Here is a 20,214-nt window from a genome sequence, read left to right as displayed (position 1 = left end):
TCCAACGAATCGATGACTAAATTAATCGCCAACCATTTTTATAATCAATTTTAATCGATTAGTTGTTGCAGTCCTAATCGTGAGTATTCAAGTATACGTTCTCACTCAGTTGCTTTTAGCTCCGGGCATTACACTTCAGGCTTTTCTCACTCTTTCTTGTCTCTCCTTCTCACAAGAGTGATAAAACAAGCGCACCTTGTGCGTTAGCAGTGGCAGGTGGTGCAAGCGGAGCGGTGCAAGTGGTAATACGAGAAAGATGCGAATCTGTTAACAAATGGAGGAACCGTCTGGCGGTGGTTTGGCTTCAAGCGGGAAGATGTTGAACAGACAACCGTAATATGTCAAGTTTGCGGCAAAAGTGTTGCTACAAAAAGTAGCAGCACTACTAATTTGTACCATCCTTTGAAAAGTCACCCATTAGACAATAAGGAGTGCTTGAAACTCCGCATGTCAACATCTCCGGCCGGTGCCACACCCAACAAAATGCCGAAGCAACCAGCACTGACCCAATTGAGCCTGGCGTCTGCCATTTCCAGATCAACACAGTATGAAAAAAATAGTCAACAGAAGGAGATAACGTCCGCAGTAACCTACCACATAGCGAAGGACATCCACTATTTGATTTCCTATTATGCAGCTAATTTTTATCTGACAGTTATTGAAATATCTTATGTGACATCATGCACAAAAATGCACTTTATTTGTTTTTAACTATTGCAGTGGCGTTCTGTACAAAAAGTACACTTTAATTTAGTGTTGTTTTGATATGTCATCTTAGTGACATCATGCACAAAAGTGCACTAGTAGCTTATTTTAAAATGTCTCTGACAATCTTGCACTTTCTGTTTTGATATTACATGAATGTTTGTGCCACTGCTTAATAACTGTTTAATAAATACAGTTTTGGTAAATTGACTTAGTTGTGATTTCCCTCTCTGCATGAAAGTTTAAAATGAGCATATATTAATGTAGTATGAACAAGAATGTTTTATTGTAGACACATAGAATCATCATAGTGGTGTGATTATATGCATCAAGTGTTCATTCAAGGCTAAGGCAAAATATGGAGATATATATTGTGACCAGTGTTGGGTTAGTTACTGAAAACCAGTAACTAGTTACAGTTACTAGTTACTTTATTTCAAAAGTAACTCAGTTACTAACTCAGTTACTTACACCAAAAAGTAATGCGTTACTGTGAAAAGTAACTATTTAGTTACTTCTTTTTTTCTTCTTTTTTTTTTTAAAGCTCCCATTAATGCCCTTTTTGCCTTCATTTCAGTACTGTTATTGCACTGGAGAATAATACAATCTGTTGATCAACTTGACATACATTTTTATTTTCCTTTTAACATAATTAATGAAAAACAGTGCAACATAAAAAGGCATTCCTCCTTTCTTTAAACTTGGACCAATGACCATTAATAAAAAACAAGTTTAAGTGCAACATAAGAAGAAACATCATCTTCCTTGAAACATAGGTAGTGAAATAAAGGCTGACATCTGGAGTGATGCTGTTGTCTTCCACACTTGGAGCCATGGATTGTAGAATCCTTGTTTTCAGTGGCAGGATCATTGACACAGATGGTGAAGTTTCAGTGCTCAGTAGAGATGGAACACTTTTGAGGGGTTTAAGCACCTGGAGGACCTCATCTGCCACTCTCACATCATCATCAGACAGGGTGACATTTGTCTTCAGGGTGTTGTGGGTCAATGCAGAGTATATAGCTGCCTGCTGCTCCAACATATCATAAATGGAGTTCCACCTCGTTGGGACATCATGTATGAGCAGGCAGCTTTAGCATTTCTTGCTTTGTCTTAAGCACATGAGCAGCTGTTGTGCTTGGGTGGAAGTAAGAAACCTTCCTGATCCTCCCAAAGAGGCGCTCCATCCTATTGACTGAGATTCCCTTCTGTGATGCCAAATTCACTACATGTGCAAAGCACCTATCTGTGGTCCCAGTCCTGCCTCATTCTCTGTAATTATTTGATTTTTGGCATTATCACATGTGACTGGGATATCTTTATCTTCCATTCCTCCACTGCTTGTGTCAGTACCTGTGCAAGGTGACTCTCGTAGAGGGGGCGTGTCTTCTCATCTCCCAGTCTGCTGTGATGAAGTGAGCGCTTATAGTTCCGCTGGACGTCCACCCGTCTGTCATGAGCGCAACAGCTGATGCTCGGGATAGTTCATCCACAACTTTTTTCTTCTCCTGCTCATAAAGATCTGGCACAATCTTATTGCTGAAGTGGGTGCGCGACGGGATGTCGTAACGTGGTTCAAGCACGTTCAGCATGTGTTTAAAACCCTCGTTTTGCACAACCGAGTCTGCACTTATAAACACACCGATTCAATGGCGGGGGCGTTCAAGCTCCTCCGTTACTCCGCTCGCCATGACCACGCTGTGTGTGGACTGAACGTGCCAACAACTTTTTTTTTTTCACTTGTGTGCCTACCCACACCCACACACACACACACACATATATACCGCGCCTCTTTTCTTCTCTCCGGCTTGTGACAGAGGAAGATTCAGAAGAACTTCACCGCAGCGCTTCTGTTTCTAGCCGATACTACATCAAAAGTAACGTAAAATAACGCAATAACGCATCATGTAGTAACGGTAACTAAATTACTGAATAAAAAAAAAATAACGCGTTAGATTACTAGTTACCGCCGAAACTAACGGCGTTACACTAACGCGTTACTTTGTAACGCGTTAGTCCCAACACTGATCGTGACATAGCCTAAAAATATCGAGATACTAATAAAAGGCCATATCGCCCAGCCCTACATACACACATATACAGTATATATACATATACAGTACAGGCCAAAAGTTTGGACACACCTTCTCATTCAATGAGTTTTCTTTATTTTCATGACTATTTACATTGTAGATTGTTACTGAAGGCATCAAAACTATGAATGAACACATGTGGAGTTATGTACTTACCAAAAAAAGGTGAAATAACTGAAAGCATGTTTTATATTCTAGTTTCTTCAAAATAGCCACCCTTTGCTCTAATTACCGCTTTGCACACTCTTGGCATTCTCTCGATGAGCTTTAAGACCTGAAATGGTTTTCACTTCACAGGTGTGCTTGACCCTCATCGAGAGAATGATGTAACAAAGGCAAAACACGTCATTAAAGTCTTAAAATTCTGAACAGCTTTGTTTGAAGAAAGTTTGGAGGGCAAGATTATTTTATAAATATCTCTGCTATGACTCCATGGAAGGATTTCACATTGTTGGGACTTATGGGGATCCCAAATACACAAAATCAGGCACCAACAGGCAAGAAAATGGGGTTTTGCATAACATGAGCACTTTAAAGTAGTCATGTTTGAGTGGACATGGCCTTAGCAGCATAATGGTCTCATTATTGAGACTTCCTCCTTCCGATAAGCTTATCTCTCGCAGGGTAAAAGGTTAAGAATTGTTCTACCTTGTTATTACTCTTTCATTGTTTGCATGTATTCCTTTTATGGCTGTAGTGTACAGGATATGTCCTTCATGTTTTTCCTGTACAGTGTAGGTGACTTTTAAATGTTAATTTAGGTAGATAGAAATTGGATTGGATGGATGGATGGGTGGATGGATGGATGGGTTCGTATTTACTATTTTTTTAGGAACATAGCCGACACTACATTTTAAGACTACAGCTGTCTGACTTTACAACGATAATACTACTAATTGTGTTACAATAAGTCCATGTGCGCCCCTATGATTCTTTTTGTCATGTAAACAAAATATGTGTTTCCCAAAGTATGATGGAATGCAGCTCTACCAAAATTACATCATAAGATTGTCAATAAATTAATTCGATGAAATGTTAAAGCAACGGTTTACCGTGAACTTTTCGTTGCATGACGGGCCTAGTCATTCTTTATTGCGGTTACCATACCGTCGGTATACAATATCTATGACGGTTACGTCATTGATCCAAGAAGTTGGAACAACGACAACCCCATTTTAACGTCTCCATACAACAACATATATACAAGTGTTCTACGTACCTTTTTGTGTGTACAATCCACGGCCGAGATTATAAATCTAGATTTACGTATATGGCAAAGTCACATTCCAACGAATTCCAGAAAATTCGAGTTAACGACGATGCGTATGCTTATACGTATGGGCTCCGAGTGAGTGAACAAAATGAAAACTGATTCGCCAGCATAATGCCTACGTCGTTAAGATTGTTACATCTGATTGGTTGGTGGGATGAACTACGTCAGCACACCGGAAAAACGTTTTTATTTTTTCCCCCAAAACTTTATGTCAACAAAATTACGATACACACACAAAAACAAATACCTACATCAACACCTTATTTTACAATAGCAACAATACCATATACAATTACAAAATGTGGTCATAAAAATATATACTCAATCACCGCCAGAACAGTTTGCCACCATTCAGACAACAAGACATCCTAAATAACCACAATAAAATAAAAGACAAGGAAGGAAAAACTACTTGAAAGAGAATGAAACAAACAACAAAAAAACATATTTTACATCACTTTTTTTTAAATTTGTCTTTGATTTGTAATGTTTTACCTAGGGAAGTTAAACAAAATCAATGTGGTTTTACTTAATTATCTTTTACAAGGGAATAGTTTTTTTAATGACTTTAAGTACAATTACTGTGTATAAAATTACTTTTTCAAACGTAGAGTGTATTTGTTTTGCATTGACAACACTAAAGTGATGGACTATTTTTTTAATAACCACCAGGAGGCAACAGTGATTATATTACAGTGAGTGAAATTGAAATGAAACATTTTTAGTGCAGTGAATACAGGGAAACAGGTTAAAAAAATTTAAATGTTTTTTTTTTTTTTTTTATTGAACACAATCATTCATATTTTACATAGATTCAATATTTGTTAGAATATTAGATAATGTTCCCTTGATTTGACCAATGAGACTCCACACCACAACCAAAATAATGTTATGTTGAACAACAACAACACAAGTACGAGTCTTTCATATCCATAGTGTGAGAAGCTCCTCTACAACATGGCCAGATTAAGCCACTGGAAAGAAAAACAAAGAAACCGTTATTTACAAATTTTCATCTAATATTTTGACTCTGACTTGACTCTCTTACCTCCATCATAGTCAGCTCTATCACACCGGAACCTGATTTGTCCAGGGTCTTGAATGTATCTGTTGTAAGGGAAAATAATTGTTGGAAAGACAAATAATAATACTTTTGGCGAAATTGTACAGAGCAACAACTCACTGAAGAGTGACTCTAAGCGGACCAGGCAGCACACAAAGTTGTCAAAGTCAATGGTGTAGCTTGGTTCTCTGTAGCGAGCCACAATGATCTGATGCAGTGGGTTATTGAGAGAGAAACCTGCCAAAAAAACAATAACATCAAATAAAGAGAAATTCACATCCCACAAAGTACACAAAGCAAAATCCACGTAAATCAGGGATATTCAACAAAATTGTTTTGTTACTATTAGTTAAACTGGGGGTCAGCAACCAGTGGCTCTAGAGCCGCATGCGGCTCTTTAGCGCCGACCTAGTGACTCCCTGGAGTTTTTTAAAAAATGCACACAAATTTTTGTATTAATATGGTTTCAGTAGGAGGACCAACATGACATAACTGTTAGAAATCCCACTGTATATTAAACATGCTTTACTGATGAGAGTATTTGGCGAGCGCCGTTTTGTCTTAATTTCAGTGGTCTTTGAAATTGTCGTAGTTTGATTACAAGTACAACTTTCTACGACACTGCCACAGAAAGACATGTTTTATGCCACTCCTTCTTTGTCTTATTTTGTCCACCAAACTTTTTATGCTGTGCATGAATGCAAAAAGGTGAGCTTTGTTGATGTTATTGACTTGTGTGGAGTGCTCATCAGGCATATTTGGCCACTGCATGATTGCAAGCTAATCAATGCTAAGGTGCTATCTAGACTAGCTGTATGTACATATTGCATCATTGTGCCACTTTTGTAGGTATATTTGAGCTCCTTTAATTACCTTTACTTATGTCCTCTGTGTATTTAATTTAAATTTGAATGTCTCATGACACATTATCTGTATGTAATATTGGCTGCATTTCTGATAGTTGTGTGCCATGTTGTTCCAGACCACAGCAAACGTTACCCAACTTGCAAAGATTGTAATAAATCCATCAGAAGAAGACAGCCTGGCGTTTCCTTATCTTGGACACACACATTTATACTTTTGGCCATTCTATGCCAGGAGTTATCTCACCCTCTGAGAAGCCTCTGTTTTACTAATGTTTTCCATTGTTGTAAAAATATGTAGATTACTGTCAGCATTTCTGTCTACGAAGATTTGCGTCAGCCTGTGACACACTTAGTAATTTTGATAGTAGGTTAATATAGACACGTACGTCATGTGTTGCCTTCATTATAACACTTATACAAGGCTTTTATTTGTTGGAGGCTCCAGACAGATATTTTTTTTGTATTTTTGGTCCAATATGGCTCTTTCAACACTTTGGGTTGCCGGTCCCTGAGGTAAACTATTAGTCTTATTTTGTCTATTCAGTAGCACCAGCGTCCTCTACAGTGGACATTTGATTTTGGTCTATTCATTTTGTCAGAGCTACAGGAGCAATCTGCTGTTTTTAAAGGACCTTCTGCAAAAATATAACCTCTATGACAACCCAATTGTTTTTAGGATTCTGCTGCAAAAATGTGAGTCTCACAAGTTTTTTGAACTGAAGTTGCGGGTCACCAGTTGAATAGCCCAAATGATGAAAAAGATGGAACTTTGAAGAATACTTATGCAAACCCCGTTTCCATATGAGTTGGGAAATTGTGTTAAATGTAAATATAAACGGAATACAATGATTTGCCAATCATTTTCAACCCATTTTCAGTTGAATATGCTACAAACACAACACATTTGATGTTCGAACTGATAAACATTTTTTTTTTGCAAATAATCATTAACTTTAGAATTTGATGCCAGCAACATGTGACAAAGAAGTTGGGAAAGGTGGCAATAAATACTGATAAAGTTGAGGAATTCTCATTAAACACTTATTTGGAACATCCCACAGGTGAACAGGCAAATTGGGAACAGGTGGGTGCCATGATTGGGTATAAAAGTAGATTCCATGACATGCTCAGTCATTCAAAAACAAGGATGGGGCGAGGGTCACCACTTTGTCAACAAATGCGTGAGCAAATTGTTGAACAGTTTAAGAAAAACCTTTCTCAACCAGTTATTGCAAGGAATTTAGGGATTTCACCATCTACGGTCTGTAATATCATCAAAGGGTTCAGAGAATTTGGAGAAATCACTGCACGTAAGCAGCATCAACAAGCGACATCAGTGTGTAAAGGATGTCACCACTGGGCTCAGGAACACTTCAGAAACCCGCTGTCAGTAACTACAGTTGGTCGCTACATCTGTAAGTGCAAGTTAAAACTCTCCTATGCAAGGCAAAAACCGTTTATCAACAACACCCAGAAACGCCGTCGGCTTCGCTGGGCCTGAGCTCATCTAAGATGGACTTATACAAAGTGGAAAAGTGCTTCGTGGCCTGACGAGTCCACATTTCAAATTGTTTTTGGAAACTGTGGACGTCGTGTCCTCCAGACCAAAGAGGAAAAGAACCATCCGGATTGTTATAGGTGCAAAGTTGAAAAGCCAGCATCTGTGATGGTATGGGGGTGTATTACTGCCAAAGACATGGGTAACTTACACATCTGTGAAGGCGCCATTAATGCTGAAAGGTACATACAGGTTTTGGAGCAACATATGTTGCCATCCAAGCAACGTTACCATGGACTCCCCTGCTTATTTCAGCAAGACAATGCCAAGCCACGTGTTACATCAACGTGGCTTCATAGTAAAAGAGTGCGGGTTCTAGACTGGCCTGCCTGTAGTCCAGACTTGTCTCCCATTGAAAATGTGTGCCGCATTATGAAGCCTAAAATACCACAACGGAGACCTCCGGACTGTTGAACAACTTAAGCTGTACATCAAACAATAATGGGAAAGAATTCCACCTGAGAAGCTTAAAAAATGTGTCTCCTCAGTTCCCAAACGTTTACTGAGTGTTGTTAAAAGGAAAGGCCATGTAACACAGTGGTGAACATGCCCTTTCCCAACTACTTTGGCACGTGTTGCAGCCATGAAATTCTAAGTTAATAATTATTTGCAAAAAAAAAAAAAAAAAAGTTTATGAGTTTGAACATCAAATATATTGTCTTTGTAGTGCATTCAATTGAATATGGGTTGAAAAGGATTTGCAAATCATTGTATTCCATTTATATTTACATCTAACACAATTTCCCAACTCATATGGAAACAGAGTTTGTAGTATAACTGAATAAGTTGAACAAATGACTATCGACGTAAACAGTAAACGAGCTACAGCAACACCTTAGTTACATAAAACACATTACAGAAAAAAATTGTAACAACTAAAAAGGAGAGAACTTAAAGGGGTGCCTTGAGGAGCGCCTCAGTTATGTAAATCGCAAGTTTGGACCCCAGTGTTCTGTGTCTGCTAGCAAGGTTAAAATGCCAATGGAAGAGTCTGCTAATGTGTTTACAGAGGCCCAAGTTCCTCTAAGCGACACAGGCACTTTAGTGTTTTTAGAACTTAATGCAAAAATGTTTGTCTCCCAAGTTTTGAACTGAACTCGGGGGGGTCTGTATGGTGTCATTCCCAGAATAGCACTGATCTATACCTTTATGCATTACTTTTGCCTTCTGTGTTTTGTTTCATGCTCTAAAGTATCCTTTATTCGGAATGGACTCACCAGCATCTTCGACTGCCGACCGCATCTCAGTGGAGCTCATGCAGCCACTATTATCTGCATCTCTCGCTCTGTAAATTTTCTGAAGGGAGAACCCAACACTTGTTAATCTTGAAGGATTTTTCGGGGTATAGCTCTTGCATTGGATGTGCTTCGATTGTGTATAATATACAAAAAATATAAAATTACCAAGAACTTTTCGATCTTGGACCAAAGAATCTTAAACTCTACCAATCCCAACTTGCCAGTTCCATCTTTCTTTGAAGAGATTGTTAAAGGCAATTGTGAACATGATTTATAAGAGTACTTTGTGCCGAGTTTTTGCTCTGTATCCCTTTGCAGTACTGTACAGAAGTTAAATTGCGATCAACTCAATATAGTATAGAAGCAGGTAAACAAAGACCAATTTCCACCAAGCCGTACATTTTCCATTGTAAAGGGTTTGGAAATGTCTAAACTGACAGATATTTAAACTGCCAAAATGAGAACAGGAAGTGAACATATGTGTTAGTAACTGTTATGAATTGTAAAAGGTGCAGGATTAAATACACTTTGCCTCTTCCTACTCCTTTTTGGACGTATTGTAAAGAGACATGATATTATGTGAATTATGTGATGTATCATATTGTAACTGTGTGTATGTTCAAAATAAATTTAAACCATAACCATAAACATTTTTTAGTACCCCTTCATTGAAGCACCAGTCACAGTATGCTTGGACAAGACCATGCTGGCCAGATGTCACATTCTTTATGCAGCTGACGCACATTAATACACAAACCTGAGATGGGAACACGAACCCAGATTGTCTACCCAACAGAACTGAATTTGAAATCACGGCTAAGTAAGAAGGATACATCAAGCAGATTGACCATGTTGCGGCAGGTACTCAGGCTGAACCCGTTGGTTTTGATGTCACTTCCTGCAAATGAAATCTGGATATGATTTTCTGCATTTCATGCAAAAGATGATAATTGTTCTTACTTTTTACCACCACTCTGTTGAGAATTTTCTGTAGTTCAAACACACTAATCTCCATGTCCTAAGAGTCACAGTGACATATTTACCAATCAGAAGTACTTCAAAATGAAATATCAAATTATTGATAACTTACATGTCCGGCCAGCTGTCCAAACATACTCTTGAACCGATCGTCAACATCGCTTTCATCAATGTCAGTCTATGAATTGAACAAAAAAACGTTTTCTCGTGCATTCTTACCACCACTGTATGGATGCCTAAGGATGTTACCTGTTTGACATGGCTGTCAACTGGATCGTCAATTTCACTAAAGGCAGCAACAGATAATTGTGTTACATTTTTGTGATATTTCTTACGGTGCCACACTGCGCTGCGGTTTTACTTACTGAAAGTCAGCCGTTTTTTCAGAGAACACCCGCACATAAAAATCTCCGTTCTTGTTAGGATCAAAGGTAGAGGGCATGATGAGGTACTCCCCCGGAGGTAGATGGAGGCGATTCGACACTTCTCGTAAATTGATGAAGGTCTCGGAGCGTGCAGCCGAACGGTTACGCATGAAGAAATTTCTCTTCAGGTGCACTTGCTTGGCACCAGAGTACTATAAGTGACACACATGTGGGAAAGGTCACAAGAGAAATTAAGGGTAGATCCTTCCTATTTGGAGTGACTGATTCAGCCTTTCCAGGTACGTCAGAATATAGTGAAGTAGCTCAATGGTTTTTTGCGACACTTCAACAGGAGGATTAACACAATGAATGGCTTTGAGAGAAGTATGATACAATGCACAGGTAGTTACCTGAAGCAGACTCACTTTCAAAGTAGTATCAACATACTGCATGCATCACTTGTTTTTAAAACTAAAGCGGTGTGGTTTGTTTTGTTGTCTTACATGGAGATTAACTTCTTTTTACGCGTGTGTGGCAGTTAAAAATGTTGAATGTGAGCGTCTGTGAAACAAAATGTTCTACTGTATTCCTATTTCATATGGGAAAAACTGCTTAAGACCAGAAATGGATTGCATGCGATGTCAGCCAGTGAAGTGTCTCCTTTTTTGCACTCGTACCTCAGAAGGCAGCTGTAAGACAAATACAAAAACAAATGCACTTTAGGAAAAGCTGCAAAAGGATCAAGTCGAATTTCACTTTACCGGTCCGTGACACATTTGCTACCGGGGAACACCGAAACATTAAATAATTTATAAACAACCACTTTTTTTTTTTTTACTTGACTTTTGCCTGTCCCACTAGACCAGGGGTCGGCAACCCAAAATGTTGAAAGAGCCATATTAGACCAAAAATACAAAACAAAGATCTGTCTGGAGCCACAAAAAATTAAAAGCCTTATGTAAGTGTTAAAATGAAGGCAATACATGATGTGTCAATATTAGCTATATTAGCCTACTATCAAAGGCTGACGGAAAATTTCTTTGACAGAAATGTTGTATTTTAATTTTTATTCTACACTTTTTTGCAACATTGGAAATCATTAGTAAAATGGAGGCTTCACACAGGATGAGATAAGTTCTGGAAATTACTGGCTCAGAATGGCCAAAGGTATAGATGTGTCTGTCCAAGTTTAAGGAAATGTCAGGCTGTCTTCTTCTAATGGATTTATTACAATCTTTGCAAGCTGGGTAGTCCATGAAAATAATGCTTACATCAAACCAGCCCCTGGTACAAAAAAGGTTGGAGACCCCTGACTTATAGAATAACTGACCTCATATATAGCAAAGCCAATGGTGTCCATTTTCTCGCCCATTTTCATTTTGCTACGCTTGTTCTTCTGCATCAAGCCCACAATGAAGGTGCATCCCTCTTCGCCGTCATAGGGGTCATCGTCCACATCGTCCAGTTTGATGACAAACTGAGGATTTGTCCAGAAGGTATCTAAACAAAAACATAAAAAACATGTACAATATGTGATGTATCATATTGAAACTTTATAAATGCTCGAAATAAACTTAGACTACAAACTTCAATCGAACATGGAGCGACATTTCAACGGCAACTACCAAAAAACCAATTCAACATTGTGTCAAGTGATCTTAAGTAAAGTACCTGGATAGTTTCTGCAGCCACCAGCAGACACGCCGGTTCTCCACGTCTCCTCGAATTCTGTCTCCGCCCACTTCTTGAACTCACTCCCTGTGAGGGCATCAGGAGTGAGGTTGCAGATCTCCAAGCGGGAATATTCTCGCAGAAAATCAGAAAATGACATCCTGTGGGAAGAGTGGTTTATCATGCCTGTGTGAAAATGGACAGGGTGATGTGTGATGCTACAATAAAAGGGGATGCAGCTTGTTATGTACTATACACAGCTGAGACTTGTTTGGTTTACTTCTGTATTGCCAAAGATACAAAAAATCCCAGAGGAGTGTTTCAGTACCCCAAGATATGTCACAGCATTTCTCATTTTCAGTTACTGTGTGTATGAGACTGATTGATTACCAGAACTCCCCATCTTCACGCCGGTTGGTCAGCCTCTGTCGGTCCTGATCGCTAATACATCTCCACTCAGAGGACCTAGAACAATAGGCAATATTTTCTTCTGGTTAGCTTTGCTCACTGAATGTGACCAAGTGTACAACATCTCAGAAGTATTAGTGAAGGCCTTTAGATTCAAAAATTTAACCGGGATTGCGACTGGCATTCAAGGAAGTCAACACAAGAAAGTCAGTAACGCCCATGCAAGCAGTCCCTGATGAGTCACCAGAGCAGAGCCTGTTTTTCCTAGCCTCATATCGTTGCTAAATAGGCGTCATTTTTCTTCCATGTCTCCTGATTATGAAGATCATTACATAAAGATATAGTATTATCCACTGCATTTCGTTTAGGATCTAATGTAAAAAACTAAATCGATAATTTGATCTGTGCAGTGAGCAGCTGCAGTGTTTATGGACTTAACAAAAGCATTTGATACAATTAACCATAATAACTTAATTTACAAATTAGAAATATGGCATCAGAGGGTTGGTCTCAAACTTGGTAAGAAGCTCCACAACCAATAGGAAACAATACGTGAAGCAAACTAGCTGCAGCTCTAAATATATAATGCGGGGTACCTCAGTGATCAGACTTAGACTTCCTTCTATCCATCCATTTTCTACCGCTTGTCCCGTTTGGGGTCGCGGAGGTGCTGGAGCCTATCTCAGCTTATTGTCATTCAAATTTGAACTTTACAGTACAGATAAAAACGTAATTTTGTTGCAATAGCTCGTTGTAGTGCAGGATAAAAGAGCAATAAGAGTGTTTGCATTTACAAAAAAAGGTGCAGATATAAATAGATTACTGTACAGATAAATATATTGCACTTTTACATATGCATCCATGTTCATAGATGTATGTTATATTGTAAATTAATAAACAATAACAATAAACAATACTTGATTCAAAAAGTGTTCAATCTCTATATAAACAACATTTGCAAAGTTACAAAGGATTTAAAGTTAATGCCATTTGCAGACAACACGGCCGCACTTTGTTCAGGAGAGAGCACACATAAGCTAATACAAATAATAACAGTAGAAATGAATACATTAAAGAGATGGCTTGACAAAAACAAACTCTCTTTATATAACAGTAAAATTCAATTAATGCTATTCGGTAACAGCGGGAGAGAATGTCAAACACAAATACAAATTGAAGGAGCAGACATTGACAGTCAAAAACAATTTAATTTATAGGTGTAATAATAGATGATAAAATAAACTGGAAATCTAATAATTATATACAACTTTGTGGCAATAAATACTTCAACAAAGAATAAAGCTAAATATGCTTTGGAGCAAAAATCTCTCCATATTCTTTACTAGCATATCTGACTTTTTGTGTAGAAATTTGGGGAAATAACTACAAAAGCACGCTTCACTTATTGATCTTGTTACAAAAAGATGTTGATTGGAATATCACATCATGTTGGCTATCGAGATCATTCAAATGAAAAATATTGATTTTCAATGTTTTGATGCATTTGGAAACAGCTAAAATGTTTCACAAAGTAAACTATAACCTGCTACCCAAATATGTACAACAATGATTCTTCTAAAACAAATAAGTAAAATATACACTGAGGAAAAAAATGTACCCAAAACATTTGTATGCATGTACAACACTTAAGACCTTTAGCATATCAATATGTGGAAATAAACTGTGGAACAGATTAAGCTAAGAAGTCAAACAATGTTCTAAGATGATCCATTTTTATAAGCTGTTTTAGAAACTCAAAGTGTTTACAAAGTACGAGGAAGAAGAATACTGATAAACATATTGACCCTTATCAAAAACTAGACAATCCTATCACAACTTACTGTATTTAATTGTTCATTTATAAGAACGTTATTTATTTATCTATCTTAATTTCTGTATTTGTTTGTGTCACAGATTGAGCACAGGAAGTGAACATACAAATATGTTAGAACTTGCTATCAAACGGAAAATGAGTAGAAATAAATATGCTCTTCTCTTCCTTCTCTTTTCGGACATATAACGAGAAACTGGGAATATGTGATGTGTCATATTGTAATTGTTGCATGTATGCATGTTTCAAAAATACATTAAAATACCATACCCATACTAGTAGTTTGTATGAATATTTAACAAAGATTGACATGTAGGTTTAGGTGTTTACTATACTCACGTGTCGCTCCAGGCTCCATTCCACTCCACTTGGCCCCATGGATTTCTGATCCTGACCAGCTTTTGTGGGTTTCCTCTGAAGTCCACCTGACACACAATGAGGTGGTAAATGCACAGGGTAGAGATATTTACATTGAGCATATTTGATTAGATATGTTTGCTATTTGATAGTTAACCACTCATACTACTGACTCTTTACCTCCTCAACTCCTGTCACAGAGTAGGCATGGCCCTTCACCAGTTTGCGATACGTGACGGCTTCAGAGTCAGCCTGACTGGTGATCTAGGATGATTTGAAGCGTAAGTGAAAAGAGTGTCATATACTAATCAATATAAATGTGGTAGAAGCGAGACACTCAAAACTGACATCAATGGAACATCCAAGAAGGGAGCCTCTTTCCAGGGCCTTCCTCATGATATTGAAGAGGTGAGGTGAGGCACTAGAAAGTTCATGTCGCTCAGCAATGCCTCCAGTGAAGTCCTCGAAACCTTCAGTAGTGCTTCCTCCAGATAGGGACTCATAGCATCCATTTAGCCTGTCACATAAAAGTAAGGCCTGTAAGGATCTAGACCTGGAAGAATAAAACCAAAGCATGTGTCTCTCATACTTGGCGTAGGCCTTCTCCAGCAGTGCACTCCAAAATTCTGATCCTTCGGCTGAGTGGACAAACATCAGTTCTCCATCCTTGGTCGGCAAGCGGTCATCAATCACCACATCCACCCATTCACCAAACTGCCAGAACTGACAATGCAAGAGGACGTGGTGTAGCAGCCATTGTACAGGAGTTCATACACCAGAGTGTACAGCATATTCTGGGATAGGCTTTTCCACCTATGCCCAGGGTTGCACTGTGTTCTCTGCTAGTTTAGTTTGTACCATAGGGTTGAGGTATCTTTGGGTTAGTCCAATTCATCCCCAAGGACTGGGTATATACTAGGACCTTCCTGTTTATTATAGTCCAATTTTTGTTTGTTATGTAGCCCACTGCAGAATATATAACCTGGTGTATTTTAGGGTATCACTGTATTTAGGCTAGACCCATCTTTACACCAGATTTGTAGGCAGCTTTGGTGGTAGTTCAGTATTTTTTGGGCATAGTTACAGTTTTTAGTCCAGTATTTTGCCATAGCCCTAGCTATCCCTAAGATTTGGGGAGATTCTGATCTAGTCCTATACTATTCCAGTCCAATTTTTACCCTGGGGTCAAGTTTTATATCAGCATAGTCTGTGCTACATCCAGTTTATTCACTTCAATCAGGGTATGTTGTGGGTAATTACAATGTATACCCTAGATTTAGGCCAGGTTTAGTTTTTGGCCCAGTGTTATGGTATAATCTGACCCTGACCATTTTTTTACCCCAGTTATGGTATCTGGCCACATTAGTTTTTAGCCACATTAGTTTTATAAAGGCCCTGGTAGAGGTATTGTTTGGGTTAGTCCAATTTACATCATGGGGTTAGACCACAGGGCTGTGGGCCAACTGTGGCCCACAACTCAGATTTAAAAACGGACCACGGCACATTCTAAAAATACTATTTCGAAAAAGAAGAAAAAGTGGAAATGTTGTTGCTAATACCACAAAGCTGACATGCAGGCTGTTTTTATATTCTTAAAAACATCTATAGGTCTACATTGCATTGGTATCAAAGAAGCCCCCGCATCCTTTAATATTTCAGCGTGCAGCCCTCAATGGAACAACGTTGGACACCCCTGTGTTAAAGTATATCTTGGGATAAATAGACGTTGGGGATAGTTATTTTCTGGGTTAGTCCCAGAAGAAGAAGATTACATTCCTTAATGAGAAACTGAAAACGTGTAAAATATCATATTGTAATTGTACGTATGTTTGAAATAAATTAACCACCATATGGCTTCAAAATAGTACTACAATCCCTAGTCGTAAAATCCACAATACGCGTGCAGATAGGTGTTCAAAGTGAATGATTACAAAAGAGAGTAGTTGCTGGATCGTGTATTCAATGCCTTACACGCTCGGAGAAAGAGAAAGCTACAAAGAAACAGACTAACAACACGAACAAGAAGACGCTCTGCGCAGTGTGGTTTTTAAATGTGAGGATCTAGGCACTGTTTTGATGCCATAGTCCTAGCCCGAATTTAACTTTATACTAATAGTTGTGCAGAGTTCTACCCAAGGGTTAGGAAATTTACTGTACTAAATAATTTTTTGCCTAGGGTATAATATTGCTTTCTTTTGTTACCTCAGGGTTATAGGGTATACAAATGGGTAGTTCTTTGAATACTGGGCAGAGGAATTTTTTTATATTCAGGTTCACAGTACAATCTGGGCTAACCCAATGCATGCTTTCTTGACAGGGTATAATCTGGTCTAATCCAGTTTTTTACCCCAGGGTTAAGGTATGTATAGTCCTGGGATAGATAGTTAATACCTGCGAGTTGGGGTATGTTTATCTGGGCTCGTCTTGTTCACACCCTAGTGCAAGGGTCGGCAACCCAAAACGTTGAAAGAGCCATATTACACCCAAAAATACAAAAATAAATCTGTCTGGAGCCGCAAAAAAATAAAAGTCTTATATGTGTTATAATGAAGACAACACATGATGTAAGTGTCTATAATAGCTATAATAGCCTACTATCAAAATGGCTTTAAAAGTATTATATAAGTGTTATAATGAAGGCAACACATGATGTAAGGGTCTATATTAGCCTACTATCAAAAAATGAGGCACAATGATGCAATATGTACATACAGCTAGCCTAAATAGCATGTTAGTATTGATTAGCTTGCAGTCATGGACTGACCAAATATGCCGGATTAGCACTCTAACAAGTCAAGAACGTGACTGCGTGGGTTCCCTCCGGGTACTCCGGCTTCCTCCCACCTCCAAAGACATGCACCTGGGGATAGGTTGATTGGCAACACTAAATTGGCCCTAGTGTGTGAATGTGAGTGTGAATGTTGTCTGTCTATCTGTGTTGGCCCTGCGATGAGGTGGCGACTTGTCCAGGGTGTACCCCGCCTTCCGCCCGATTGTAGCTGAGATAGGCTCCAGCGCCCCCCGCGACCCCAAAGGGAATAAGCGGTAGAAAATGGATGGAAGTCAAGAACATCAACAACAGCATTCACGCACAGTATAAAACGTTTGGTGGACAAAATGAGACAAAGAAGGAGTGGAAGATTTTACATGTAAACAAACTGTTGTGTCACAGTCCACACTATGGTGAGTTCAAGAACTGCCGAAATTAGTAGTACAAAATAGGGTTGTACGGTATACCGGCATTAGTATAGTACCGCGATACTAATGAATCATTTTCGGTACGATACAGTCTCTGAAATGTACCGGTCCCGCCCCCTCCGCGCCCGCGTCGAAGTCACGTCGGGACATTGCTGGTTTACGAGCAGACAAGCCTGTTCGGCGGCACACAATCACAGAGTACTTACAAGCAGACACAGTGTGTAGACAGAAAAGGGAGAATGGACGCATTTTGGCTTAAAAACTAACGATAAAGGTATAAGCTATAACACTGAAACACTCTCAGAAAGAGGTGCTTTAAGAAATGGCTAGCGGCTAACGTCCATCCACCGTCGGCAGTGTTTTAGCAACTTCTAAATCACTAATCCTGGTCTCCATGGCGACAAATAAAGTAAGTTTCTTACAAGTATCATCCCTGCAAGACGAGGGATAGCTAAACAGTGGGCTTTTTAACAATTGGGAAGGTTTGTGTCATGTTTGTCCTCAAACAAAAACATTATTTTTCCCCCATCTTTTTCCATTTTCAATCCTTTTTGAAAAATGCTCCAGGGAGCCACTAGGGTGGCACTAAAGAGCTACATGCGGCTCGAGAGCCGCGGGTTGCTGACCCCTGCCCTAGTGTCAGGTCATATCCTCAATTTATATCTGGACATTTTTCTGGGATAGTCCCTTAGGGTCGCCAACTGTATAGATTACATTTTGGGTTAATTTGATGCAAAACCCTTTGTTGCACATTATTTGGATGTAATGTAGTGTGAGTGTGAATGAATGTACCTCAAAATGAAAGATGCCAGCATAGTTCCTGTCAAAGCTTTGGTCATGTGGCACAACACGGGACAAAACCTGCTTGTTGAGTGTCAAGGAGGCGATAGCCGCCAGGAGCCAACAGTCACCTGACCAAAAATGTGATCGTATTAAATCTATACTGTATTGCAAAAACATATGTCTCTCTACTACCCGCCCAGCCTCACCCACACCTGTTCACATTGTTCCAGACAGAGTGTAGACAGAGTGAAGCATGTCATGCAAGCATATTTTGTACACAAAGACAGCTCATGCTCATTTGCTAGGATAGGCCGGTCAATCCGAGCAGGATCATTTTTAATTATACAGCCAAGAGAAGGAGGAGGAGAAGTACATGAAGATTTTCAAGTTTTTCAAGCATGCAACGTCTATAAAAAAAAAATAAAAAAATAAAAAAGGTATTTGTGTGCGTGTCTCACCAAGTGCTCCCTGGCAAATATCAGTCCTGGTAGCATCTTCCAGGATGAATTTGGGATTGGAAACAATATCCTGAGACAAAGAAATGTTTATTGACAATATGACATGTGACTTTTGAGTTTAGACACCAAACAATGGGCGCACCTGCAACCATTTCACACCCCTATTTGGCATTCATTTTTGCATGATGCTTGGCAACAAGCCAGAAAACACACTCAAAAACAGTTGGGACAATTAATGACAAGAATAGATTACATAAAATGTCCGTGCATGTACTGTACAGTACCCACCTTGGGTCTCAGCCACTCGATGCCTCGAACTTTATAGGAACCGGGTCCCAGTTCATTGAAGCCTAAAGATGTCGGGAGAGGCTCAAAGGCTTCGTCCTCAAATAGGCGTCGTCTCTCCAGGCAGCTTCTCCTCAGAGACTCAAAGTCTTGGTTGAGGTACGGCACCGCATGGTCGTTAGTTCCAATCCCACTCTGTTTGTCTCGGGTGTGCTGAAGTTTAGAAGCTATGCCGGCCATTTTTAAGGTCTTCTCGGGTGCCTGTTAGTGACTGTCTCCTACCAAAGTGAGTGTGCTCCAAGGTGTGTTGGTTACTATATGCACAGATCAGGTTAGGCCACACCTATGTTTTTCCTACTCCAGGACTTTGAAGCACCGACTACCTGATACACCTTTTTTTTCAAAGGCAGGTTTTTGTGTGAACACAGTTGTTTTCTGCATGTGTCTTAATGAAAAGCATTTCTGCTTTAATGAGACAGCCTACAAAGCTGTCATAGTCAATTGCACAATGAACATTAGCGCAGTGACTGACAATGATCTGCAGCACAGGGCTGTTGTTATGGAAACCTGAGGGCGCAAGACAACCATCATTATTTTTGTTTTAAACTGCTGAGGCTGCTGTGGATTACTTGAAATCCGACAAGGCGTCACCTACAACTGGAGTTAAGTTACCAAGCCTCTCCCATGCAGGTTTTCTTCCTGTGGCGAGTGAAAGAATTATACTATGTCACACATCGTCAAACCAGATTACCCAGTTTATATTCAACTGTGGGACCAAATCAATTGAGTCAGCTGCAAGCTAATGTCTTGTCACGTAACATGTCTAAGAACTTGTGAACAAGAATGGTGACTATAATAATAATAATAATAATAATGGATTAGATTTATATAGCGCTTTTCTATCGAGCAGTTAACCCGGGAGGCAGCAGTCCGCGGCTCTTTAGCGCCGCCCTTGTGGCTCAGCTGGAGCTTTTTCAAAAATGGAAAAAGATGAGGGGAAAATATATTTGTTGTTTTAATAATGTTTCTGTAGGAGTACAAACATAACACAAACCTGCCTAATTTCTAATAGAATGGTGACTAT

The 20,214-nt window shown here is 39.2% G+C and overlaps 2 protein-coding genes across 2 annotated transcripts in view; both read right to left on the bottom strand.

Annotated features, from left to right (window-relative positions):
• Positions 1–4,170, bottom strand: part of cfl1l (cofilin 1 (non-muscle), like) — a 32,001-nt gene extending 27,831 nt beyond the window's left edge. Inside the window, exon 1 of the mRNA XM_061960017.2 lies at positions 4,018–4,170. The gene's annotated coding sequence lies outside the window, so the exon portion shown is untranslated. The remainder of the gene's footprint in view (positions 1–4,017) is intronic.
• Positions 4,171–4,241: 71 nt separating this feature from the next.
• LOC133606260 (calpain-2 catalytic subunit-like) lies at positions 4,242–19,461 on the bottom strand. Its single transcript, XM_061960005.1, has 21 exons — positions 19,134–19,461; positions 18,846–18,915; positions 18,397–18,515; positions 14,996–15,129; positions 14,755–14,923; positions 14,587–14,670; positions 14,389–14,474; positions 12,201–12,275; positions 11,811–11,971; positions 11,470–11,639; positions 10,817–10,828; positions 10,140–10,351; positions 10,024–10,060; positions 9,887–9,952; positions 9,757–9,814; positions 9,630–9,694; positions 8,962–9,030; positions 8,776–8,854; positions 5,255–5,371; positions 5,120–5,178; positions 4,242–5,045 (listed from the first exon to the last, which is right to left on the bottom strand). The coding sequence occupies exons 1-21, from the start codon at positions 19,368–19,370 to the stop codon at positions 5,022–5,024; spliced, it is 2,103 nt and encodes a 700-aa protein (XP_061815989.1). The 5' UTR covers positions 19,371–19,461; the 3' UTR covers positions 4,242–5,021.
• Between the last annotated feature and the right edge of the window lie 753 nt (positions 19,462–20,214).

This window comes from Nerophis lumbriciformis, linkage group LG02 (genome assembly GCF_033978685.3).
Source record: "Nerophis lumbriciformis linkage group LG02, RoL_Nlum_v2.1, whole genome shotgun sequence".
NCBI lineage: Eukaryota > Metazoa > Chordata > Actinopteri > Syngnathiformes > Syngnathidae > Nerophis > Nerophis lumbriciformis.
Note: the sequence above shows the minus strand (reverse complement) of the source record. Positions and strands in the feature narration are given on the sequence as shown.